Raw genomic sequence first — 23,109 nt, 5'->3', positions numbered from 1 at the left:
TGTACTGTTTTGGTTTTTTTTCTAACCTGCTGCTGACATGACAGGTTTGTGTAATGGCAAGTACTGCAAAACATTGAAGTGCTCTTGTTTTACTGTGGACAAAAAACACTGTTTGGTAAGAGCAGAAAACCACATACTGACTGATATGCACAGGAATCTTAAACACTGCTTAACTGAGGTTGAGTATATGTTTAACAGCAATATCTCATTGATGTGTGTCTCCTTTAAACCATCATTAAATTGTTCACAGATGGAAAAAGTCAAACTGAAACAAAAGTAATAGTGTTTATGAATTATCTGAAAAGTCCAATATTGAACTTCACTTCATGCTGAACATGATGCCTGACCAACTCCAAAAATGAGGAAAATTCCATCTCTTACACTTAATGCCTGTCCAACTTTTTTTTTTTTTTTTTTATTACAAAATAACCCACACGCTAAAACATTTCTATGGACCAATAGTCCAAGATGAAAAATAAACATCTTAAAATGCTTTTAATATGAAAGACAAATACACTTTGGACTGTATGCCAGCAGCTAATCAGACTGATGGCAATATGATGGATCTGCTGACTTTTTTTTCATTTTCTTTTATCTTTTCTTTTTCAAAAAGCTTCACAATTTAAAAAAAAAAAAAAAAAAAAATCCGAAAGATGATTAGATAAATCTGATAATTACAAATTATATTATAAAATTCAGACAGTCACCTGTTTGAAGGCAGCTGACAGTCTGTGCAGTCTTTAGATTTGGAGGTCTGGTGCTCGTTTGCTGCTGGCGTTACTGGCCAGCGACGTCTTGCAGTTGGAGGACGGAGGTCTGGTGTCGTTCCTGCAGCCTGAGCTGGAGTCGTCTGCTGTGTCCGGGCTGGAGGGCGGGCTCTGCTGTTTGCCACCCGACGTGGAGTGTGTTCGAGAGTGGGCACGGCCTCCTCCGCCGCCACCGCCGCCACACGAATCCGTGTCGGAGCTCCTCCCCTCCAGCACCGTAGAGCACTTGAACGAGCCGTGAGCCTTCCATGGCTTCTTCAGCGCGCTGACGGGCAGCGTGGGGAAGGAGGAGGGGTGAGACGCCTTCTGGGGCCACTTCGACGAGTCCGGACTCGTCCTCAGACTGTCGTCGTCCTTCCCGTGTCGGGGCAGACGCACAAAGTCGTCACCTTCTTGCCCGGGGTGAATCAGAGAGTCGAGGCACGGCGAGCAGAGCTCCTCGGTAGTCGGCGTGCAGTCGCAGTCCTGGTGCCTTTTGGCCGAACATCTGGACTCGTCCAAATCCTGCGGAGTTGACGGCTCACCCTGCGAGGGTAGAAAACTTGAAGGTTGGATGAGGTTTGGGTAGATGGTCGATCCCTGTGCTGCCTCCATCAGCAGGGTGTAATCCACCGGAGCAGAGATCAAGGTCGACCTTCTGGGCGTGCAGATCTGCACCACGGACTCTTTCTTCCCCCGGTCGGTCACGTAATAGTCGTCTATGTCGTCCCTCAGCTGGGGGTAAAAGTCCAAGATGCCCTTTTTGATCTTCTTGTAGCCCAGGTGCAGGATCTCCAGGATGTTGAGGAAGAGAGAGATGGCGGCGATGCACTGCATAAAGACCATGAACACGCTCTTCTCCGTCGGCCGGGAGACGTAGCAGTCCACGGCGTTGGGGCACGGGTCCCGCTGGCACTTGAAGAGCGGGTAGAGGTGGAAGCCGTAGAGCAGGTACTGGCCCATCATGAAGGCCACCTCCACCACGGAGCGGGTGACCACGTGAGCCACGTAGGTCCTGAGCAGGGAGCCTCTGAGAGGAGCCTTGTTGAGCTTCCCCTGGTCCAGCTGCTTCATCTCCCTCTCGATCCTCCTGCGGGCCTCGCCCAGCTCCGCGCCCACCAGCTCCAGCTCCCTCCGCAGCAGGGCTTTCTTCTTCTGCCGCGCCTTCTCCAGCGCCCGCAGCCTGTAGAGCGCGTGGCCCATGTAGACGAGCGAGGGCGACGAGACGAAGATGACCTGCAGCACCCAGTAGCGGATGAGCGAGATGGGGAAGGCCAGGTCGTAGCACACGTTCCTGCAGCCGGGCTGCTCCGTGTTGCAGACAAAGTCGGCCTGCTCGTCGTTCCACACGTCCTCGGCCGCCACGCCGAGGACCAGCATGCGGAAGATGAAGAGGATGGTGAGCCATATCTTGCCCACCATAGTGGAGTGGATGTGCACCTCCTCCAGAATCCCCCCGAGGAAGTTCCAGTCCCCCATCTTCACTCTGCCATTATGACTGGGAGAGAAAGAGTGTTACGCGTGGACAGGAAGCTCATCACAAAATGAAATCTGTGAGTTACAAAAGTGAAAGTCAATCTGGTCAATTCATTACGGTCATTCGGACTTGCAAGATAAATTATTAAATAAAAGCAAGCAAAAGCACACAAACTTTTCACACCATCATCAACATATAACATCCGCTCTCACTCGGCCCAGTGCCCGCATACAGTGGTTACCTTGCAGCAGCGTGGACAGACTGCCGGTGGTGACTTAAATCTCCTCGGGTCATGCGACCGGGTCACCAAAAAAGTTTAACAAAAAAAAAAAAATCGTTGAAGTCCTCCGCGATTAGCCAACCCGGCGCATCACCCAAATTACCCAGTGACCCTCCCTACCGCTCTGCTGTTGCCAGACACAAAGTGGGGAACGAGTTGAAGCAGCGAGGGAAAGCTGCCAACTCCACAGCGCAGTGCCGGGGGAGTCGATACTAACAGCTTCGGCAGTGCATTTAGATCATGGCCCGGCAGTGATGGGCTGGGAGCCGCTCGTATAGCACAGATACTGACCTCGATCTCAGGGGCTGTTTCAATTGCATATATCAGGCCGTGCCATAATTTAGGACACTGTCTGTCAGCAGCAGAGGGGGTGAGCTTGTTAGTTTAAGTGGGATTTTATTCTTCTCTTCGGTGTGAAAGAAAAGCAGTTTTCTTCCAAATAGAAGCCTATCATCTGACCAGATCAGGTGCTTAAGAGACCCTCCCGTGTTTTACCCATGTTTCAGATCCTAATTTCTCATCCTGGATGCCAGCGGGGCAGCCTCCTATCAAAACGAATGCTTAGCTGAAACTTCCAAATGTTTGGAATGAGACAAAAAACAACGTGTCACTGCGATTGGCCCCTTTGTGATGTCCCAAAGGGTACCGCTCAGGTACCCACCTCGGTGACAACACTCTCAGCTGGGTGTTTTGCTCCACTCTAAGACTCGGGGTAAGGCAATACTTTGGTTTTCTCGAGTGTCACGTAAACGTACTGAGTGTGTTTTCTTAGCACACCGTTTTCTGAAGATTTCTGGGGAGTTGACTCACTGATTACAATGAAAACACATCAGTGAATTTAGCAAAAAGGTCTGAGAGGTGCTGAGTGTTTGAATCCTCCACCCACACGATCCACACCAGTTCCCCACCCAGGCCTGTGGCGATCGATGGTTTTCTAGCAAAACAATCAATGAGTCATCGCGTTCGATTTCATACTCTGCTGCTCCTCATCGGCTCTAATTAAACCCCAATGCACTGGACACATTATTTTATCCCATTTACAAGAAATCTATCAGAAAGAATTAGTGTGCTTGTGCTGTTAAATGAGGCAGCGTTCCATGAATATTTATAGTTTTTTTGTTTTAAATTCTTTCTTTTTTTGGGTGGTGGGTTGCCTCAGGCCTTTCTCTGTCTAATCCTGCTGCACTGACCAGCAGATGACTTTTACCCTCTTAACCTGCTATTGTAGATTCTGACCAGAATGGATTGATTCACACCAGAATACTTCAAACTCATAACGGGTGCTGAGTGTCTTGCTGGGCTGACACACTGGGCACATACTGCTGCTACTTCCTCTTTTATTACTTTTCAATCGCTAATCAATTTCCACTTGTCCCCCGGGAATCCCTTCTGGCTTTCTGTCTGTTTTAAGTAGAATTACATGTTTCAATGCAATTTAAAGCCTTGAATCACAGACCTCTTTAAAACCATAAAATAGTAAATAAGAAAATATTTGAGACTGATGTGAATCGGCATATACTGTGTCGTACAATTAAGAATGCTAAATTTACTTTTAAATTCTTAATTAATATACTGAATATTTTTTATAACATTGGTCCATAATGGTGTGAAAACTTTGTTTATGGATAAAGACATTCACTTTATAAATATTTTAAAATCATATATGTGTTTTATAGTCCGAAAACAAACAAATGAAATAACAGTGGAAATATGGAATACTTCTTTCAAGATTTTTAGTATTCATTTGTCATTCAGTCTTTCAGTTCTTGCCTGGGATAAATTTCAAGGAATTTATTATAAAAAGCATCTGATCTCACGTCATAAATAAACTTAGGCGTCAAATGCAAACTAATGTTTTCCATGTTTTAGTCTCTCATTGATGTACTTTTAATGTGATTATTTTAATCTGAACTTGAGTTTTGTTCCCATAAAACAAAATATTGTCTTGTTTTTGTTGAGTGGAGTTTTGATTTCAAAAAGTCTGAAAAAAAAAGTTTGACAGAAGCAGAATGTAGGAATTCCAGACGAGGGGAATGTAACGTTCGCAGAAAAAAGACTGACTCGTGTCTGAGTGGAGGGCCGTTAGCAGCATATAGAAACACGCCATCATCAAGTGTTTCAGGGTCAGTGCAAACAAGCCCATAATTAAATATTGATGCTCCAAGTATTATTGATGAGCTGCAAGCTATGGAACTTTCCATAAGCAGAACTAAGGAAAGCCGAGGCTGTACAGCAGCAGACTGCTGAGCAAACAGTACTGTGTGCTTCATAACACCAGTTTGGTAAAAGGGCAGACGCTGCAGTGTTTAGCTGTGCATAGATTCTCTGGGCAAAACATCAATTAAAAGTCTTTGTTTTTACACAAAAAAGATGCAAAAACATTTGCAAAAAAACAACATTTTAATGACAAATACTTTGACTTTAACATTGAGGAGAGGAAATGTTAAACCACATGTCAGAGGTGTCTGGTCTCATTCATTCACAATCTTAGAATAAATCAGTGTGTTTCAGTAAGTTTCCTGAGAGACAATCTACAATTAGTTCCCTACACCAGATGAGCACAGTGATATGAGTTTTTAATTAAAAAAAACTATCGCTTTCAACAATCTTTGATAAAGGTTTGGAACTACCGTAATTTGAATAAAAAAACAAAAATCAACAACAACATCCATCTCTAAAGATAAAGCTAATTTACTTTCAATGTATGCAAATGTATTTAAAAAAAACAACCAACTTTTTAAAAAGTCACAACCTTCAAAGTTTAAGACAATGTCTGATGGCAAACATTATGTATATATTTTTTCCTGAAATTAGTGCCATCACAGGATAATAAGCAATCTGTTTTTAAGAAAAAGTATTTACTAGAATTACGTTACGTAATGTTTAAGATCCATTAGCAATAAAATGAAATGGGAAATAAAGTAGTTTAAGAATTCCTGGATAATCCTGAAAAAACACAAGCAACTAAAATCCATGGATTGACTGAATTCCGTTGAAGTTAGTTTAAAAAAAAAAAAAAAAAAAAAAATCAAGTCTGTCCTAGGCGTATATGATCGCCGCAGTGCTACCCGTTGGCAGCAGGAGGCACTGTTGCGCTTGAACCGACAGATCTTTAGATAAACGGCATTAATGGCATGGACTGAGTCCTGGGGAGCAGCAGTTGTGCTCCAGCAAAAAAATAAAAAAATAAATATGCAATAACGTCCTGAGTGTGACATCAAGGCATGAGGTGAGTTCTAAATTTTAAGAAGTACGGATGAGCACAACAACATGAGGGCTCCCTTTAGACCGGAGTCAGGAAGACGTTGAAGATCACGGCAACGACCAGAAAGACTATGTAGCCCACAATGCAGAGCCAGAAACGCGGGTCTTTGAGGAGCTTCTTGTTGTAGGCGCTGAAGAAGACGTAGCCGATGGTCATTCCGGCGACGATGCCTCCGAAATGGGCCACAAAGGAGACCTGGCAGAGGGGGGGGGAGGAGTCAGCGGATTTCACGCATCGTTTCCCTAAATACAAAATCAGGCTGAGGCAGAGTCTTTTTGGTGGCGTCGTCCGACCTCATGGAAATGTGGGGAACACCCAAAAAAAAAAAAAAGCCTGAAGAACCAGTTTCTCAGCCAAAACAAATGAACGGGGGGGGGGAGGGAGTGTTAGCGCGATCCATCCGGGGGGAGTGAGGTGCCACCACGAGAACAGTCAAGTCCCAGCAGGCTCCTCCTGCCGAGCGCCGCCCACAAATGAAACCCACAACCTCATCACCTCAGGCGCCGTCGGACTTGTAAAACGTTTGAACAGACAGGTTTCTTCCCACAGGGGAGTTTTTCCTGCCCACTGTCACACTGTGCCTGTACTGGGGGCCCAGTTGTTGTTGTTGTTGTTTTTTTTCTCTGACTGTACAAAGCGCTCTGAGACGTCTCTGGATGTGCTTTAGCGTTGTACAAATAAGTTGATTGATTGATTGATTGATTGATTGATTGATTGACGTTCAATTACTTGCGTGGAAGTCATACTGAAAGCTGATGTACGTTCATACCCCCCCGCCCCAAAAAAAAATACTTCGTCCAAAAAATATGGATGTTCAAAACTTTGTGAACGTACAAATCCAAGCACATTTCCATTGTAGGCTACACCCCGATCAACCTCAAACTGCACACCCCACTCTTCCCTTGCACGCCTCCATGGACATATACAGTATATATGCTATCTATATAAATGAACTTTGCAGCTTGGAATTTCTCTCATTTTTATGATCAATCGATCAATATGAAAAAAAAAAAAAAAAAAACGTCCCCGTCTGCAAGCCCGAAACGCTTCTGAACGAAGTAGGAACTCAGGAAACGATGAAAATGTCTCCACGACAGACCGAGATAATGAATGGGCTTCATTATATCTCTGCTCTCAGCCAGTCTGCGGGTCAGTCAGCAGCGTCATGATGAGCCACGTCTTCCGAGCGATTAACAAGAGATTTAACAATAGAAAATTCGAATTGACGTGATACGTGCACAAGATGAATTTTTGGCTTCATTGTAATTTTAGATCTAGTTATCATAAAACGGCGAAATGCAACAGGCAAGTGCCTTTTTTTTTGTTTACTGACAAAATACAGAAAGAAGGAAATCACGGAACGTCGTCACAAAATTCAGAACATTATAACAGGAAATAAAAATACCTAAAAAATAAAGAGTTTGAGGTTGGAAATAGTGTGGGCAATATTATACTCTCTCCACATAGCCTTCTTGTTGGGGTTATACATAGTAGGACCATTAACCTGACATTCACCAAGGAGCCAACCGTCGCACACCGTGCCAATGTGCGGTCGGTTCCCCACCATGCAGTTGGTCAGGATGAATGAATCGTGCGTTGAACCAATCACCTCGCCACCATATTAATCACTTCCATGTGTGCACCAGAGATGATCTGTACATTGATGGAATGAAATGCTTACGGTTGACGTGTTTTTAATCGCGTGATGGTGGCTTTGTGGCAACGCGTGCGCCGCCGATGGCTCCGATTACGCTTTGGAAACCTGCCTCTCGCTACAAATTGTGCTTTGTTGTCGGCCCGATCAACCGCATACGCATAATTCCGTCCCACGGAGCTGGCGTGGTTCGGCTCAGGTTCGAGTGGCGCAGCACTGATCGGTCTGCCAGCTCTCTTTAGAGGGTCCCTGTTGCAGGAACCCCAGCGTGGTCAACACCTGTTGGCACCGGCAATGCGGCTCCTTGTTCTACTCTGAAGGGCTGTGGCTCGGTGCACAGTTCTAAAAGAACCTCTCAAGGAACCTGACACGGCTCAGGAGGTCCTGATGGTCTCTTGTAATACTTTAGCATATTTGAAAGTAAATGTTTCAAAATATCACCAGTCAGTGTCACCAACGGAGCAACAAATGTAGAAACGTGTGTACGGCCGGGTGTGTTTCTGTACCTTCAAGCCAGCCTCGTCGCTCACAAATCTCCTGTAGAAGGCAAATCCAAAATCGATGCCAACTGTGTGGGGGGGGGGAAAAGAGACGTAGAAATGAATTCATAATAATAAAAAGAATAAATGAAATGAAATAAAATAAAATGGGGCTGTGTAGGATGTAGAATGCGTACCAAATATTACTATGGCGAGTATACGAAACACTCCGAGGAGGGGGATCATTTCCCGGAAGTTCTGTGGATGAAGATGGTGAGGAAAAGTGGACTCATGGCACGGAAAAGGTTTCAGTGTAATCAAGACTACCGACTGTCTTCCTAACAAAGCCCCGTGCACTGCCAGATGGCTGCAGCAATAGTTGAGGATCTAAATGTTGTCTTTTGTTGTTGCAACATGCTGCATTCTATCGCCCACGCGGCTGCTTTTTTTTAATTAGTCAATTGTTGTTGCTCAACCGTGTGGAAACCTACCACCACTGCATTCATGAAGTAGCCCCCGATCAAGGCATAAACGCCGCCAGAAGCTCCCACCAGAGCGCTGTGGGGATCAAAGATGGAGCTGCACAAAGACCCTTATGGGGGGGAAAAAATACAAACAGTCAGTGTCACAAAAACAGGAAAACCAAGTTGAGGACTTTGGAAAAGCTGCTTTAGAAAAAAACACAGACAGTGTCGGTCACATGACACACCTGCCAAGACGCCTGCCATGTAAACCATCCCCACTTCGAACCCCTTGTGGACCAGTTCCAGAGGGATTCCCAGTATTAGCTGCATCACAAGGTTGCCCACAATGTGCTCCACACTGTGGAAAGGGGGGAAACAGGGGACAGGCGTGGTTGTGTACAGGTTTACTGCAGACTGTAGAGAAAAGAAAAAGCTCTCCAACTGTCCTCTGGCGCAAATGTTAAAAGTTTGGCTTTTTCTTTGGCTTAGGATGCTGCGCAGTCTGGTGTTGGTTAAAATAAAAGATGTTTATGTGAGGCCCATTAAAAGGTTTGTTTGTTTTTTCATCACATTGTACAACCCTGAAGTTCCAAAGCTCGAGTTGCGTTCAGATTCAATGTGGCTTTTGTTTATCACGCCCATTTAGGCAGCAGCAGCAGCAGCTAGCTTTGTGCCCTTTAATGTGGTCAGCATTGGTTTCTTTTTTTTTTGGTTTCCCTGCATTGCTTCCATTCATGCGCTCGTGGTATTTTTGTGTTTCTGCTCCGAGCTGCAACACATGACTGCTGCGTTCTGACAGCTGTGCAGGATTCTTGAGGCGATGAATGTCTGGGCCTCCGACGAGCTTGCCTTGCTAGCCGATCTAAAGCAGCGCGGCAAACAGGATCTTACGACATGGTGACAAAAGCAGCATGACAAGGAGCTGCAGCAGCCTCGGAGAAGGTCGCAAAGTTGACGCAGAAGTTCTAAGAACAAAAAAAATAATAATCTGAAACTGTGGCGCAGCCTCACACAATTTATCATCCAAAAAAACCTCTAGAGATCTCCAGCATATAGCCCTCTGTTTCCAGCCTGCTTGCAAAAAAAAACAGTGGGACTCGGCTCACTGGGGGAACTGGTGATTTGCTGGAGCAAAGTATATTCAGAGGGGAGAAAACCAATAAGTCTTTGAGGCAGAGCCAAGAGCCTGGATGGTGGAGGTGCTGCTCTTTGTGACATCACAAAGGGCAGACTTCAACTTTGGGGGACGGGGGGGAAGGAGCAGACAAAAGATGCAATGGATGAAATTTTCTTTTGTTTATGCCGAGTGTGCTGACCAAGTACACGTGCAAAGTTTTGTTTTGAAATCAACGCTCAATGAATTCTGCACAATGTGGGATCGTGAACTGCGACCTGACAGGTGAACCTATCTTGCAGGGGCTTACCCGGCGTGGACGAACATGTAGGAGAGGAAGCGCCAGGCCTCCTCCCTGCGCTCGGGCTGGTATGTGAGCGGGCTGTCCCAGATGCCATTCTCCAGAGTGACCCACTGCTTCTGGGGCTTCCACACGGCGTAGTAAATAAACACTGCCAGCTGGTGGGAGACAGAAGAAGACACAGTCTCAAAGGCAACGCTCAAACAAAAGCTTCAAATCATCTTTTGTTTTTGTTTTTCCTCTTCCTGTGCAGAAAATACCAGAGCAAAGTTGCCTTTGGGTGTGCAGCTGCCAAAAAAAAAAAAAAGAAAAAATTGCAAACGGCTGAGAAAATAAAAATGAGTAGGATGAATGTGAAAAACAGATGTGTTGGGGTTTGTTTAGCCGAGGCAGGAAAATCCCCCGTGAATGCATCTCTGCGTGGGAATGTTAAGAAGTAAAGGTACGCTGAGGAACGAAGGAGGCGGAGAAAAGCAAAACAGTGGCCCCTGGCAAATAAAACACACACCATCACTGAAAACGCAGAGAGGTGGATGGAAGGAGCCGCGGACTAACAGGGCAACTCTGAGACACCCAGTGATGAGACCGACTCAGACTGGAGGGCATGTTACAACTGGACCGCAGCCACGTTGATCTCCCCGGTGTTCATTTGGTTCACACAGTGAAGCCAGTGCTACCTCTGCTACAGTGACGAGCATGATGAAGAAGGGAGGCGGCCAGCTGGTGGCCCTCCTCAGAAACTCTCTCCACGCGTCGAGAAGCAGTCGTTTGTTGTCCACTCTCTTGCCGTCTGCCCCAGTGGTAATTTTCCTTTTTAACTCAAGCCTCTGCTCCAAGAGGAAGCAGAATGTGAGATCAAAACATTGCGCAGCGTGGAATTGAGCAAAGCCTTGTTTGTCCCACCAAAGTGGCGGTTGCCTCAACGCTAACGTCATGTCCTGTTGTGTTTTGCTAGGCACACACCATAGCCACGTACTGGCCAACCTTGGCACTAAATTAAAAACGCACCGTGCAAAAGAGGGGATCGGGGCTTGGACTTTGATCTCAGAATTTTGACCCAAAGTGGGACTCTGACTTTAAGAGCAGGGTCCGACACAGGGCACAGGAAAGACTGCCTTTAAACCTCATCAAGAAGAAGCGTCCTGGAAAACGTCAAAGGTCTGAGAAAGAACCTGAGACACTGGAGTCTGGAGGAAAGAAATCTGCCATCTGCTGCTAAAGGTCACAGAGGTCAGACTTCATCCCCAATCCCTGGGGAGAAACCTCTGGGACTGGTTGGTGCTTGTCAAGAATAAACAAAACTGCGTTGTTTATTCCGGTTGCAGCCTCCCGTGACACCGCTGGCTTTTAAAATGCTAAAACTGATGCCCTGCTTGGCCAGACACATCTTAAGGAAGCAAAAAGAGAAGAAGAGTAGCCACAAGGCAGTGGCAGTTGGCAGAACCCACATCTGGCCACCGGGAGCCCTTTGTGACATCACAACATCAAATGCAGCGTAAAAGTGTGTAACAGCAGGACCCCCGCAGCGGGCAGAGCGACAGTACCTCTGCTATACTGACGAGGATGATGAAGATGGGAGGAGGGCAGCAGTTGGCTCGCTCCAGGTACTTGCTGCGCGCATCCTCCGGCAGCATCCATCTGGAGACGGACTCCTGGAACTTGCCGCAGCATCCCACCTTGCCCTCGCCATCGGGCTGGTCCGCTCTCTTCTGTAAGCGCTGGCCGTCGCGGTCCACGGGGAACGGCTCCTGCTGCTCGATGTCAATGTCCTCCATCGCTGCTCCGGTTCGACAGGGAACGTTGTGTCAGTGCAACGCATAACTACATACAATTGTCTCATACTGTTAGTGTTGTAAAAGCTAAAATTGTTATAAAATATAATATAATGTAATAGAATTTAGGTTGAGAATAGGTTTCTTTCTCACCAGGGAATAATTAGATACTAAATTGAACTAATTATGCACTGAATAAGCCACAGTTGAGAGGTATTTGTCTGGAGGCTTCCCTCCACGACAGTAATCCAAGTGCCAGAATTACATGTTCTCCTTTGAAACATTCTCCGGGACTTTAATTACTACTTCAATTAAATGACACATATAATCTTTAACTGGAAATTAGAACAGAGCGCATCAAGTCGGATGAGTTGAAATATTGAGACGTCAGAAATGTAATGAGACGTGTTTTCAAAGAGTCGACTACACAAAAAGAGATAAATAGATTATAAAAAAAAGAAAAATACATAAATAAAAACGGAAGTTCTGAATTCTTGCACGAGTTCTTTGTGCGTCGGCGGAAACTGAAGCAGCTTCTTGAGCGGCTCCCCGCCGCCAACACGCTGGTCTACGCTTGTAAATCACATTAACTTGCGTCACGTGTCAATTAGCGCTTCCTGTTTACGGGGAGCTGCCGACGTCTCTTTGTCAAACAAACAGCACTCGTGTAGATTTGCTGATCTTGCCCTCTTTTTTTCGGCGCTTTCACCGCTGACTGGGCTACCTACCTTCCTACCAACCCACTGCTAGACCAGAGGCAGCTTGTGTGAACTCACCTCAACCTTCAACAACCAGGAAGAGCGCCAACGGCTCCCAGCGGTCCCGCGCGCATAAAGGTGTATTCCGATTAATGGGAACCAATTTAAACTACTTTAAAATTGTCGCTGGCTAAGTCTGAATTGTACGTATATATATTTTTTAAATACTCTTTTGTTCTACGAAGATTTCAGCGCCTTTCGTCCATAATTTCGACCGAGCCGCGTTTTCTTCTTTCTTCTTCTACTCCTCGGCGCTCCTCTCGTCCCTGTGGGGTCGGCGTAAACTGAAAGCGCACTCGAAGATAATTATAGCCTTTCTTCCATCGCGTCTCCCGGCATCGAATTTCCTCCCTCAGTCCAAACAGACCGACGGCATTCCCCCTATTTCCGCCACAAAAAAAAAAAACTGCGGCAGAGCTTCTCAGAAACACTGACGCTGTTCGTCCTGCACCGCAAGCCCTGCAACAGCCAACAGCAACAGCCGCCTGCCTACCTGCCTGCCTGCTGTCCCGGTGCCACACCTGTGCGCGGTGACGTCACAGGCCACTCCCACTTAGACAACCCCCGGCACTTGAGGAGCAAAAGCTTTCAATGTTCTATCCAATTGTCGCGATCACAGCGGCCTGATGTTTTATTTCCGTTAATTAGCTTTCGTGTCAAGAAATGGCGCTGCATTCTTTCTCACCACCACAAGATGGCATTGGACCCTGCTATAAAACCTTATGTCTGTTCCATTTTCTGCCATCATTTCATACATTGGCAAGATTGTTTTTGGATTAAAATCAATTGATTGAAAACATCTTAACTTAAAGTTTTAAACAAGTTAAAAAAAAAAAATACTTTCCTGCTCTTTACCATCTAAACTGTTGCTCCTATTTTACCATTGATCATACCCAAACAAAAATACAATTAGTCTGACTTAATGAAAACAAATGTCTGTGTTTAAACCTATAGCTATACATATATGGCATACAGGGGATATAGATATTAAAATCTAAATGTTAGAAACACAAAACAAAAGTGGTTTAACTCCAACTATTTTTAAAGGGCAGAAACAAATGACTATTGCTACACCGGCATTAATTACAAGTGGTGTTGGCCAACTTGAGTAACCTAAGGACATTACAACATGCAAAGAGGAACACCCAACACTTCTTAAACCGCACATCCATGATTTTTCCATGATTCCGAGTAAGAGCAACCCACATCTGGTGAGGTTTCCACCTTGTGATTTTCTTAGTACACTGCTACAGTAGAATCACTGATTAAAAAGAGGAACTACCAAGACAAGTTTAAATCACAGAACTTTTATTTTTTTTTTCTTTCAAAAGGGAGAAAAATCCACATTCTCAGGTAAAGAGTTGTTGTAGGGAGAGGGTAAAAATGAGACGCGAGAAGCAGGAACCTTTAAATACAGCTGCTGGAAGGTTACACAGCGTGATCACATGAGCCAATAAGCTTTTTCTACAGTGCCAACAGAAGATTTGACTTTAGTCAGAATTCTCTTGGAGAGAATACGTCAACAAGGGTAGGGATGGAATACAGGCTGGGCTTTATACACAGTTTCTTATCCATTCTTCTAAATTTTGGCCTGCAGCAATAGTTTTTAAGTAAGAAATCATCATTTGGATTAAAACAAAAAGCAGTGAAGTCATGGCACCCGAACAGTTAGACATGGCAGGGTACAAAAAAAAACAAAAATCAAGAAAAAACAAAAATCAAAAAACTGGGAAGTCATATGAAAATCAAGTGGAAAAGGAGCGAGGAGAAGAAGAGCAGCCTTATTGTGAGAAGACGCTGGAATCTCCTCGACCTGTCGTTCAGGAGACATCTGTGGGGGAAAAGGGATCATGTGTTGGCGTTTAGGAAATGAACCAGCTGGACAAAGTGGACAGATGTTTTTGGCGGACACTTACAACTAGCAGGCCGGGTTCCGTATCTTCGCATGATCTGGTCTTGTGTGAATTTCACAAAAGATTCATATTGTTCTGCCAAGAAGAGGAAGATGACAGTGAGCATGTAGATATAAACAGCAGATGGTGGTAAAGGGCTCAAAATACATTGCACAAACTTTTCAAAAGACAATGTTGCCGGCTGCGGGAGGAAAAAAAATCTCCCAGAGGAAAAAAAAAAATGCTTTTAAAGTAAACTATTTAAAGTACACACGGACTGCTTTGGCAACTAAAAGCACAAACTCCAAGGAGATAGTGGATGCTGGCACTTAACCTGACACACCAGATGGATTGTTGCACAACATCTTTTAAAGTAGGAAATGTCCTGACAACCCACACTGCTGTATCTCCATGTGCAGTATCAGTGGGAACCATTGTTTACCAACTTGCAGTAGCTTCCTGCTTTTGTCGCAAATGCAGTCTGCCTGGATGCGCCATCTCCTCAGAGGATGCCGAACAACCGTACAATACTTGAACAAACCGAAAGTAATTCACGCTGAGGCTTTTCAAGAGGGACCGTTTAAAATTTCACACTTTCAAATCCCAGGGATCCAGCAGCCTTGCAAGTGTAGTCAGCACTTGTTTTTTTGGGTAGGCTATATGACAACACGCGTGTGGGGGGGGGGGAGACGACCTCTTATTACACTCCGATACTTGGCACCACGGGTGCTAATTACCTGCAAGTTTTGTATTGAGGATCTGTTCGTACTCCTCCCGGATCTTCTCCTCGTGGTCCTTGAGCAGTCGCTCGCACAGGTAGCTCACCTGCTTCATTGTGAATGAGGGCTGGTCCTTTCTCGAGGCACCTGGAAAACACAGAGTCAGGTCAGCGGTGGAAAAGGCCAGACCTCTTTCCCGGCACCGACGGCAGAAAGCTGACTCACGCAGAGAGAGAGAGAGAGGGAGATGGAGAGAGAGAATGTCCCCTGTCTGGAAATAGACATCCAGTCAGGTGCAAATGACCAGCCGAGCCATACTTTGTTGTCCCTGGGCTCTGCCACAACTGCAGGGTCATGCATCACCAGTGTAGGTATATTATTCAAACCACCCCGACCTTTGACTGGGGCTATCTTTAAGGGAGCGGATCCTTCCCATGGCTGTATTTACACTGAGGTCCACAGTGAAGCATTTGGCCTGTAGTGTTTGTAAATCACAGGCAAGGATGGCAGAGGGCGCAGCTTTTATGGCTGGCAGGAGGCTGGCGTTTGGTGACAGTGCTGCCAGCGTGATCTACGAGGCCGTCTTGCAGAGTGAGAGAGAATTAATATGGCTGGGCAGGGGGAAGAAAAAAAAAGAAAAAAGATCTGAGCCCAGCGGCCTTAAAGTACAACTCTGGGCCACGGCTGCCAAATAGTGCTTAATGCATCAAAGTGCACCACTTTCCCTGCAGCTCGTGTACGTTTCCAACGAGGGGCTGCAGCCTCACCACTCGGTATGAATTAAACATGATGTGGGCACGCGGGTAAACAGAAGAAGGAGCCGGTTATGCAAGTAAATGATGACTTTCCAGGGCATAACTTGTACTAAACATGCCGGGCTCTCTAAATGGTAACCATCAATCGTTTAAGAGAAAACTGATTCAGGGTTTTTGGATCAGCGCATTACTGCAGTTAATTGTCACGCAGAGTTAAGGTAAAGTGTGATGCTCCTCTTTATTTAGATTTAAAATGCATACGAGTGAAAGTATTTATATTAAATAGCTGAGCCGGGGTTTGATTTTATGCAAAGAGCTGCAAATCATCATCAATAGTAATCATCCGTCGGCCTGGCTTTGGTCTGCTGCTTTAGTTGGTCACTTTGGTCTCGTTAAAGGCCTCACTTGAAGGCCAACTCATTTCTAAGTGATGGCGAGCATGGGAAAATGTCTTGGACTGAGCACACTGTAGTAAAGTTTTTTACGATTGTTGTGCGACTCCAGCTTGCTGCTTCAGAGTTTTCTCACGTGTTTGGCTGATATTCTAACCGACACACGTTTTTCTCCTACAGCTTTTCAAAATCTCTGCCATCCAAGAGCGCTCTCACCCCAGGGCGATCCCGGAGGTGCCCAGGTACGTGTGATCTTCAAAGTCCAGTTTTCTCAACTAGCCTGAGAGGTCTGTGGAGCACAGTACCACACACTGGCGCCCCCTGACAGTTAGAAGGTGTACTTCTACGTACAACGGTTGCAGTACAGTCACCCTAAGGCCGGGTCAGTAAGGAGTAGACCAGTGATGTTCTGGGGAGGTGGTGTGTTTGTGCTTTTCCATGGTATTTCACGGGGCCTAAGTTGGTAGACACAGGCCAATCAAAGCGCGTCACGTGCCGTTTGCCACAGTCAGGCATCACATTGGAATTTAGGACGGAACTCCATCAAGGAGAATTAATGGCATCACACAACCACTTGGACGAGTGTTTCTGACCTTGTGGGGAACTGGGAGCGTTGAGAGAAGAAATGGGGCTGGTGGCATCGCTCGAGCTACAGGCCTCAGCCTGGTTGAAGGCCCCTTCCAGCTGCCGCCGCCTCTGGATCCGACTGCACTCTTGGCGGAGGTTGTGGAAGATCTGCTCTGTGGGAGCGAAAGGACAGAGACATGGTCAAAAAAAAAAAAAAAAACCCATGAAGGAGGAACATCAAGCTTGGCGTCTACAGACAGACGTCCACACCAACTGCAGCAGCTTGCATTTGTGTAAACTGCGTGCAAAAGTGAAAACCTTCTTTTTGCATAGCACTGCAACACTGAATTCAAAAAGGTTTTCAGAAGACTGCCTAAAGTAGCAGCCCTTTAGTTTCAAGTATAAATTACAGCTGTGTGTTAACCGTCATCGATTGCTTTCAAGACCACATTTCAAATCACAGGAAGTGAGGTGGGGTTTTTCCCATCACCGCTGGGGGCACAAATACCATGCTGACATCAGGCGTCCTTTTGTTCTGCCCTGACTGCATTACTTTCACTTCCCTTCTAGATTCCTAGCACCGAGTCTGATCAAGTCACAGGGTAGTCAATGCCCCAAAAACACAGATTTGAAACTTCCCAACATCCTGTTCCTAATATCCTGCTCTCCTCTTTACAGCTGCAGTGTTTCAGAAGTCTGTCATTCGACTGGAACTTGAAGCAGATTTCCAATATTTAAACAAAAGTTAGAATCGCAGTATGTTTTTGTTTTTTTGTGCATCTTTTCATCCAATGTTCAATAATGAAATGGTTTCTTCCTTGTTGCCAGTGTTATGTGGCTACTTATAGTAAAACCATCAGGGCTATGCAAGTCCCAAAGCGGTAAAGAAAGGAAAAATGGAAAGGAAAAAAAGAAAAAGACAACTGACAAAATCAAGCTGTTCTTTTTTTGGTGCGGCAAGATTCAATGTACCAGGAAAGTGTTGCCTAGTGACAGATGACAGCCCAGTTTCAAAAAGGGAATTGGGAAGGGACTCAGAACTTATTAAACGTTAAATTGGTGAGTTTGGAGGGTTTTTAATGTTTCCAGGTTTATGCATCCTCTGCCCAGTGACTAGACGAGCTGACTCCATATTGACCACAGGGTGTTGGTTAAGCTTCTAGTTTTTCCCGTGCGGTCTATCAGCTTAAACAGGTTTACTTTCTATGACCCCACTAATCCAAGTGTTGGACGCTGCTAGTGGGGAAAGCTGCAGATAAGCTCGACACTACAGGACGACATTTTCCTCGAGTGTCCCTGCACTTCAGACTAGGTGCAAAATAGATGCTGGAAGCACGGTCACACAGACTGCTTGCAGATTAGTGGTCAACAAATTATCTTTTGTGAAATTTGTAGATACTGAAGATCTAAATGTGTGTTGAAAAAAACTGTGGGTTCAAAAAAACTGTGGGTGTCGTGTTTCTCCAGTTGCCTCATGTCTTATTTTAGATCCTAATGTGCTCAACATTGGATTGAGATATTGAATTATGCTGTGTGTCACATAATATGTGCCATGTCTCCAATTCCGGGGCTTGGATGCAGATAAATACCTGTGCTAGAATCTTATTTCATTTTTTGACTCGACTCAATCAGCTGGCCGGGTTTTTAAAGCCCGACACCTTCACCAACACTGAAACAGGCATGGGGATTTCCAGACAGCCACACAGCCTCGGCAGAAATGCAATAGCTGACTTAACTCTTTGGAGATCAAATGCTTCTGTCTGTAATGAGTCTGTTTAGAATATGGTCTCTAGATTTAGGATAAACACTGTCCAAACAATCTGTGACAAGGGTTTGTTTTGCTTAATGCAGCGATCTCTCGTCTCTACAATATGCTGCTTAACATCACTCTAAAGTACCAGAAAAATAAAGCATCCAACGTCTCAAGTATTCTATGTGAACAACAGTCAAATGCTGTAGTTAACTCTGTGTCTCAATGGTTAGGGTTGGATAACTAACTACACATCTAAAGTTGTTTTTTCCTATAGAAAAACATCAGTCACATCAGTGACTGCAGAAAGAGCACTGCCTAAAGCTCAGTTACAGATAATTAAATGCCAAAACACGCAAACGTTGGTAAGAAAACAATGCGAAGAAGAAAAGGTAACATAGCCTCGACACAAGCTGCTCTGCACTGTTTACCTTCCGATTCCCACCAGAGTGGGAGTCTTTTACACATGCTGCACCTTTATCTGGGGAGCTCTGCCTCATTTATCTTGGGTGTGGAGGGAGCAAGGGGCCATGTTGCTATTTCAGCCTGTTCATCAGTTTGCTTGTTTGGATAGTAAAGAATACAGGATTCTCTCTATAGGCTGAGCCAGATAAGGCACTCGGGCAGAGCGCCGACAGACAGCACTCGTCAAACAACACAATATTTGCACCTTTTGCTCCCCGCCGTGTGTTCATTTATGTTTCTGAAACAAATGAAAAGTGATTTGTCTGTAGGCGCACATGCAGTTTGTATGTTTTGTCGAGAGCGAGGTGGGGCTGCAGGTTCAACCACCGACGCTCAGCAACTGCCTGGGGGGAAACCCGTATTAGTCCCATTATTATTATTGTCAAACAAGGAATGCAAGAGAGCAGGAAGCCCATCATATCTCATCTTCAGTTCTGGGCAAAAACAAGAGGTGCCGGTTGATGAATGCTTGTGCTTTTAAAGCTCTTGCTGATTGATTTCTGCACCCACATGGTGGGAAATGGTCGACACTCGTTGTGGGACATGAGCAACGATCCCAGCACGCTCAACCGAAAAGCCTTCTTCTCTTATAGCCACTGCAAGGAGCTCACTTATGGAACGCTGCAATGCAACAGTGACCCCACCACAACCAGGCCAGGCAATCAATCAGAGAGACTTCCGGAGGCCATGGGGACACGGTGCAGAAAGCCTGGCTGAAAGGGTTCGTTAGGCACCGGCCAAACAGTGAAAGCCAAGAGATCGGCCAGATAGACTGGACCCGGTGTGGAGTCAACACAAAGCTGACTCATTTCATTTCATCCCTCAGCACAAAAGCATTGTGAGGGGGTGGGTTTCAAATTTCCCCAACTGCCAGGAAGTAGCTGGTAAGATATTGGAAGTCAGTTCAAATTGCCCTTCAGTAGAGTGATGCAGAACAGCATGAAATAGGATAATGGAAAATAGCTTAATTTTCTCTAATATACAGTTTGGCATGGGGAAAAATTACCAAGTAATTACACAAGAAATCAACTTAAAAAGTAATCATTGTGGAACTTGCTGAGTGCTGCCTCAAGTGAACCTGGACCGCTGAAAGGCACATGTGGGTAAAGGCAGACAGGAGGGCTGACGGGTGACCTTTGGCTCAACACAAAACTGCTTTGACTTGGCGAACCACAGCAAAACAATGTGGATTGCAGCAGCAGTCCCACCAGGGGCCTCTTTCTGGGTGAAGGTGAATTGGAAATACCACATATCTGGACTTCATGTCTGCAGTGTGCAGATCTATTTCACCTGCAGCTGTGGTTAATCTCAACAGACAAACTGTGAACAGAATGGGAGCAGAAGTGGCCCGTGCAAGTTCTGCCTATGTGCTGTGTGTACGGAAGCGTTACAGCACCAGACCCTTTAGACATGTGTGATCTTTTGTTCATTTGCACTGCGATTTTTTAATTCATGTTTGTCACCGCCGTTTGGACACACAAACAAAAGAATTGCAATGATAAATAATCTTACCACAATATGGGCTTAATCATTGTCTTAAGGTGTTAAAGTATATGACACTTTTTTACCACGGCTGCTTCTGCTAGATTTACCAGACACGGCAAAGCTGAAGGGCAGTTCCTCCACTGGAACTGTGACTGACAAGCTGCAACGGTGGCACAACAATCCCAGCCTTGGCAGACTGTTTAAAAACAGGGAGCTGTGTGTGTGTGTGTGTGTGTGTGTGTGTTTATGTTCACTGCCAACCTTCCCTCGAGGTCCCTATAGGCCAAAATAAGCATATTTGCTACAGACCAAAAACAGGAACAACAGAGTGCCTGAGCTGTTTGACTCAATAAGTGTCAGCAGGCATTTTGTGCGAATTGGTGCAGCATGACTTGTTTCAAGGTTTGTTAGACTAAAGGTGATCCTCACTCCTGCATTCAATCCCGCATTTTGACCTGACAGGTAGAGATGCACTGATCGCCTTCTTTTGTGACCAATCATTACCACAGGAAGTGGTGTCTGCTGATTATGACAGCACTGAGCCTGCATGCCGATCAAACGATACCGCTCGGGAAGTTTGGCTGATAGAGGCTCGTGTGCTGTTTCTGCCAAGAGTCCTGGCAGAGAGCATAAACCGGTGATCCTGAAAAATGAAGAGAGCTCAATAATAAATTAAACTGTGTAGCTTAGAGTTTTCTGATCAGAACATCTGAGTTTTGGCAAGGAACCAGAGGCCACTCACTCATCAGCAGCCCATTGGCTAACTCCAAGTATAAAGTCCCAAGTCTAAACCATCACAGAAGGAAAGTAGGGTGGTTTCCATTGCAGTGGCATCAATAAATCAGTTTACTGGTTCAGGACTACATCTTTTCATACATTAGTACAAACTCAATGTGACAGGAGATAGAAATCTTGGCAATAATGTCTCTCTGGTGAATATCATTCAAACACCTCAAGCTCTTCACAAATACGTTTGGTGCTCAGACCCAAAGGTATATGCTAAGGCACTCCAGGAATAAGGTCCAAAGTCTAAACCATCACAATGAAAAGTAGGAAGATTTACCTGCCAGTGGCATTAACCAATTTTAATGGGGAGGGGAAAAAACTGTATGCTTGGGCACACAGTAACCTTGCAGGTCAATCTTAAATCAATTTACTTGCTCAGGAATGGATCTATACACGCAAGCACCCACTCAGTGTGGAAGGAGATGCAGATCTTGGCAACGGACAACTGCTTGCTGATATGCGGAACCGGATCAACCTCTCAAATGGCACCAGCATTCAAAATGTTTCCAAGATCAGACCGAAAGCTCTTTGTCATGGAAATATTGGATGAAAAATGCAAGACACTGCCAAGCTCAGACGCAAAGGTATATGCTATTCAACCCCAGGCTTCCAGAGCTCAGGGGTCTCAGCAAAGACAGGTAATTATCATGGGTACAGGAGTGTACCTAACACCTACTAGCACTCGCAGTTGTGTGTTACAAGTCAATGGGAGGGCAGAGGGGAAACAATAGGAGAGAAACAATCCCCTCAGAGCCCACAGGGGGAAGATAGCGCTACGTGACGCTGCTGGCCCCGGCCTAAATGCTAAAACATTGCAGCACTAAAGCCAAAGAGACCCATTACCCATCCAGGCAGCCCCTGATGAACAGCCTGAGGTGATGTGCCTTCTGCTATAGCACCATTTGTCCTCTCGGGAGAGCCAATTGCCTCCATCGCCACCCAGGTGTTGGGAGAGGCATCTTTTGTTAGGAAAAACCTCGCGTTTTGACAACAAACACAAGCGAGGACATCGTCGTGATTTCTTTTTACAACACTACAGCTGACTACTTTTTGCAACAACAAAAAAAAAACAGACACTGACCCGATGTGCCTCGCCTTTGCAAATATCTTTGAGTGCCTTTCCATGAGTGTGGCACCGCTAGTTTGCAGGAGCTAACTCGGCCAAGCTACGCATCAATGCACCGGGCGGCCGCGATGCCACCCAGTAAGAAGGGTGGACGGTTTTCAAACGTAGCTTTTAAGCGCATCCAAGTTACTTTATCTATCTGGTATTAAGCTAAGCTAGGCTAACGTTTTAGCAGCCCCCAACAGCCATCCTGAATCTCTCCGCTAGCCTAGCTATCCATTCCACTCCACCCAAACCCCCTCCCCCATGACACCCACCCTGAAACGCAGGAGAAAATTATTACAGCAAACATCTCTCTCGGTACGTACCTGGAGTGAGTCTGTGTTCACCCCCTGTGCTCAAGGGAGACATCGAATGTGTGGGGCTGTCGAGTGGGGGACGGAGGTTGTATCTTTGTGGCGACGGAGTGCTCGGACTCCCCGTTAGTGGGTTGCACCTTCTCCGCTTGGGAGACTGGGGACTGAGGAGGGCCTCAAACTCCATGGAGCGCTTTAACGTAGCTCCGCAAGCCATGTTAGCGAAACAAAAACGAGGTGGTGGGAAATGAGACGGAAAGAGAATACGACCCGCAAAAGCTGGGGTTTGACGCTCGTCGGTTTCCTCGGATTTTAGCTGATCCTTTCTTCCTCTCCACAACAACGGATTTTCTTCGCGTAGTAAGCCAAGTGCCTGCCTGCTGAATTTTTAAAACGTCACAATGGCGGCTCGTACCATTCCTGAGCGGAGGGATTTTTCTTTTTTAAGTCAACGTGTATAACTGAAAGTATTATGTCAGAACGAATTCGATTTATTTTCAGTATCTGGATTTATTTATTTATACATATGAAAATTATTACATCCAACATTTTGTACCAATTCTTTT

General features: G+C 45.6%; 3 protein-coding genes across 4 annotated transcripts; all 3 read right to left on the bottom strand.

Moving 5' to 3' along the window:
* Nucleotides 1–15: 15 nt before the first annotated feature.
* On the bottom strand, nt 16–2,730 carry gja9a (gap junction protein alpha 9a). Its single transcript, XM_076041379.1, has 2 exons — nt 2,465–2,730; nt 16–2,244 (listed from the first exon to the last, which is right to left on the bottom strand). Exons 1-2 carry the CDS (start codon nt 2,515–2,517, stop codon nt 741–743), a joined length of 1,557 nt encoding a protein of 518 aa, XP_075897494.1. The 5' UTR covers nt 2,518–2,730; the 3' UTR covers nt 16–740.
* Nucleotides 2,731–5,511: 2,781 nt separating this feature from the next.
* Nucleotides 5,512–12,925, bottom strand: rhbdl2 (rhomboid, veinlet-like 2 (Drosophila)). 2 transcript variants are annotated; one of them, XM_076041387.1, is made up of 8 exons: nt 12,329–12,925; nt 11,325–11,557; nt 9,790–9,938; nt 8,611–8,723; nt 8,393–8,493; nt 8,099–8,159; nt 7,929–7,990; nt 5,512–5,963 (listed from the first exon to the last, which is right to left on the bottom strand). In XM_076041387.1, exons 2-8 carry the CDS (start codon nt 11,553–11,555, stop codon nt 5,787–5,789), a joined length of 894 nt encoding a protein of 297 aa, XP_075897502.1. In that variant the 5' UTR covers nt 11,556–11,557; nt 12,329–12,925; the 3' UTR covers nt 5,512–5,786. The 2 variants fall into 2 exon arrangements, with proteins under 2 accessions (XP_075897502.1, XP_075897503.1); XM_076041388.1 differs by lacking the exons at nt 11,325–11,557; nt 12,329–12,925 and adding an exon at nt 10,458–10,745.
* A 676-nt stretch (nt 12,926–13,601) lies between these two features.
* akirin1 (akirin 1) lies at nt 13,602–22,924 on the bottom strand. The gene is made up of 5 exons (XM_076041381.1): nt 22,556–22,924; nt 16,662–16,808; nt 14,940–15,068; nt 14,227–14,298; nt 13,602–14,141 (listed from the first exon to the last, which is right to left on the bottom strand). The coding sequence occupies exons 1-5, from the start codon at nt 22,758–22,760 to the stop codon at nt 14,131–14,133; spliced, it is 564 nt and encodes a 187-aa protein (XP_075897496.1). The 5' UTR covers nt 22,761–22,924; the 3' UTR covers nt 13,602–14,130.
* Nucleotides 22,925–23,109: the final 185 nt, after the last annotated feature.

Source organism: Nelusetta ayraudi, unplaced genomic scaffold, assembly GCF_046127955.1.
Source record: "Nelusetta ayraudi isolate G7.1 ecotype Tasmania unplaced genomic scaffold, CSIRO-AGI_Nayr_v1 ptg000066l, whole genome shotgun sequence".
NCBI lineage: Eukaryota > Metazoa > Chordata > Actinopteri > Tetraodontiformes > Monacanthidae > Nelusetta > Nelusetta ayraudi.
This window is presented reverse-complemented; position numbering and strand designations above follow the sequence as displayed.

Excerpts from the sequence above, each read along its gene's own strand:
- gja9a (XM_076041379.1), bottom strand. The coding sequence starts at position 2,517 with ATGACCCGAGGAGATTTAAGTCACCACCGGCAGTCTGTCCACGCTGCT. Across the intron at positions 2,245-2,464 it reads TCTGTCCACGCTGCTGCAAG|TCATAATGGCAGAGTGAAGA; the intron begins GTAACCACTGTA and ends TTTCTCTCCCAG.
- rhbdl2 (XM_076041388.1), bottom strand. The coding sequence starts at position 10,715 with ATGACGTTAGCGTTGAGGCAACCGCCACTTTGGTGGGACAAACAAGGC. Across the intron at positions 8,160-8,392 it reads ACTTCATGAATGCAGTGGTG|AACTTCCGGGAAATGATCCC; the intron begins GTAGGTTTCCAC and ends CTTCATCCACAG. Across the intron at positions 5,964-7,928 it reads GCGACGAGGCTGGCTTGAAG|GTCTCCTTTGTGGCCCATTT; the intron begins GTACAGAAACAC and ends CCCCTCTGCCAG.
- akirin1 (XM_076041381.1), bottom strand. The coding sequence starts at position 22,760 with ATGGCTTGCGGAGCTACGTTAAAGCGCTCCATGGAGTTTGAGGCCCTC. Across the intron at positions 16,809-22,555 it reads TGAACACAGACTCACTCCAG|AGCAGATCTTCCACAACCTC; the intron begins GTACGTACCGAG and ends TCGCTCCCACAG. Across the intron at positions 14,299-14,939 it reads CCTCAATACAAAACTTGCAG|AACAATATGAATCTTTTGTG; the intron begins GTAATTAGCACC and ends TCTTCTTGGCAG.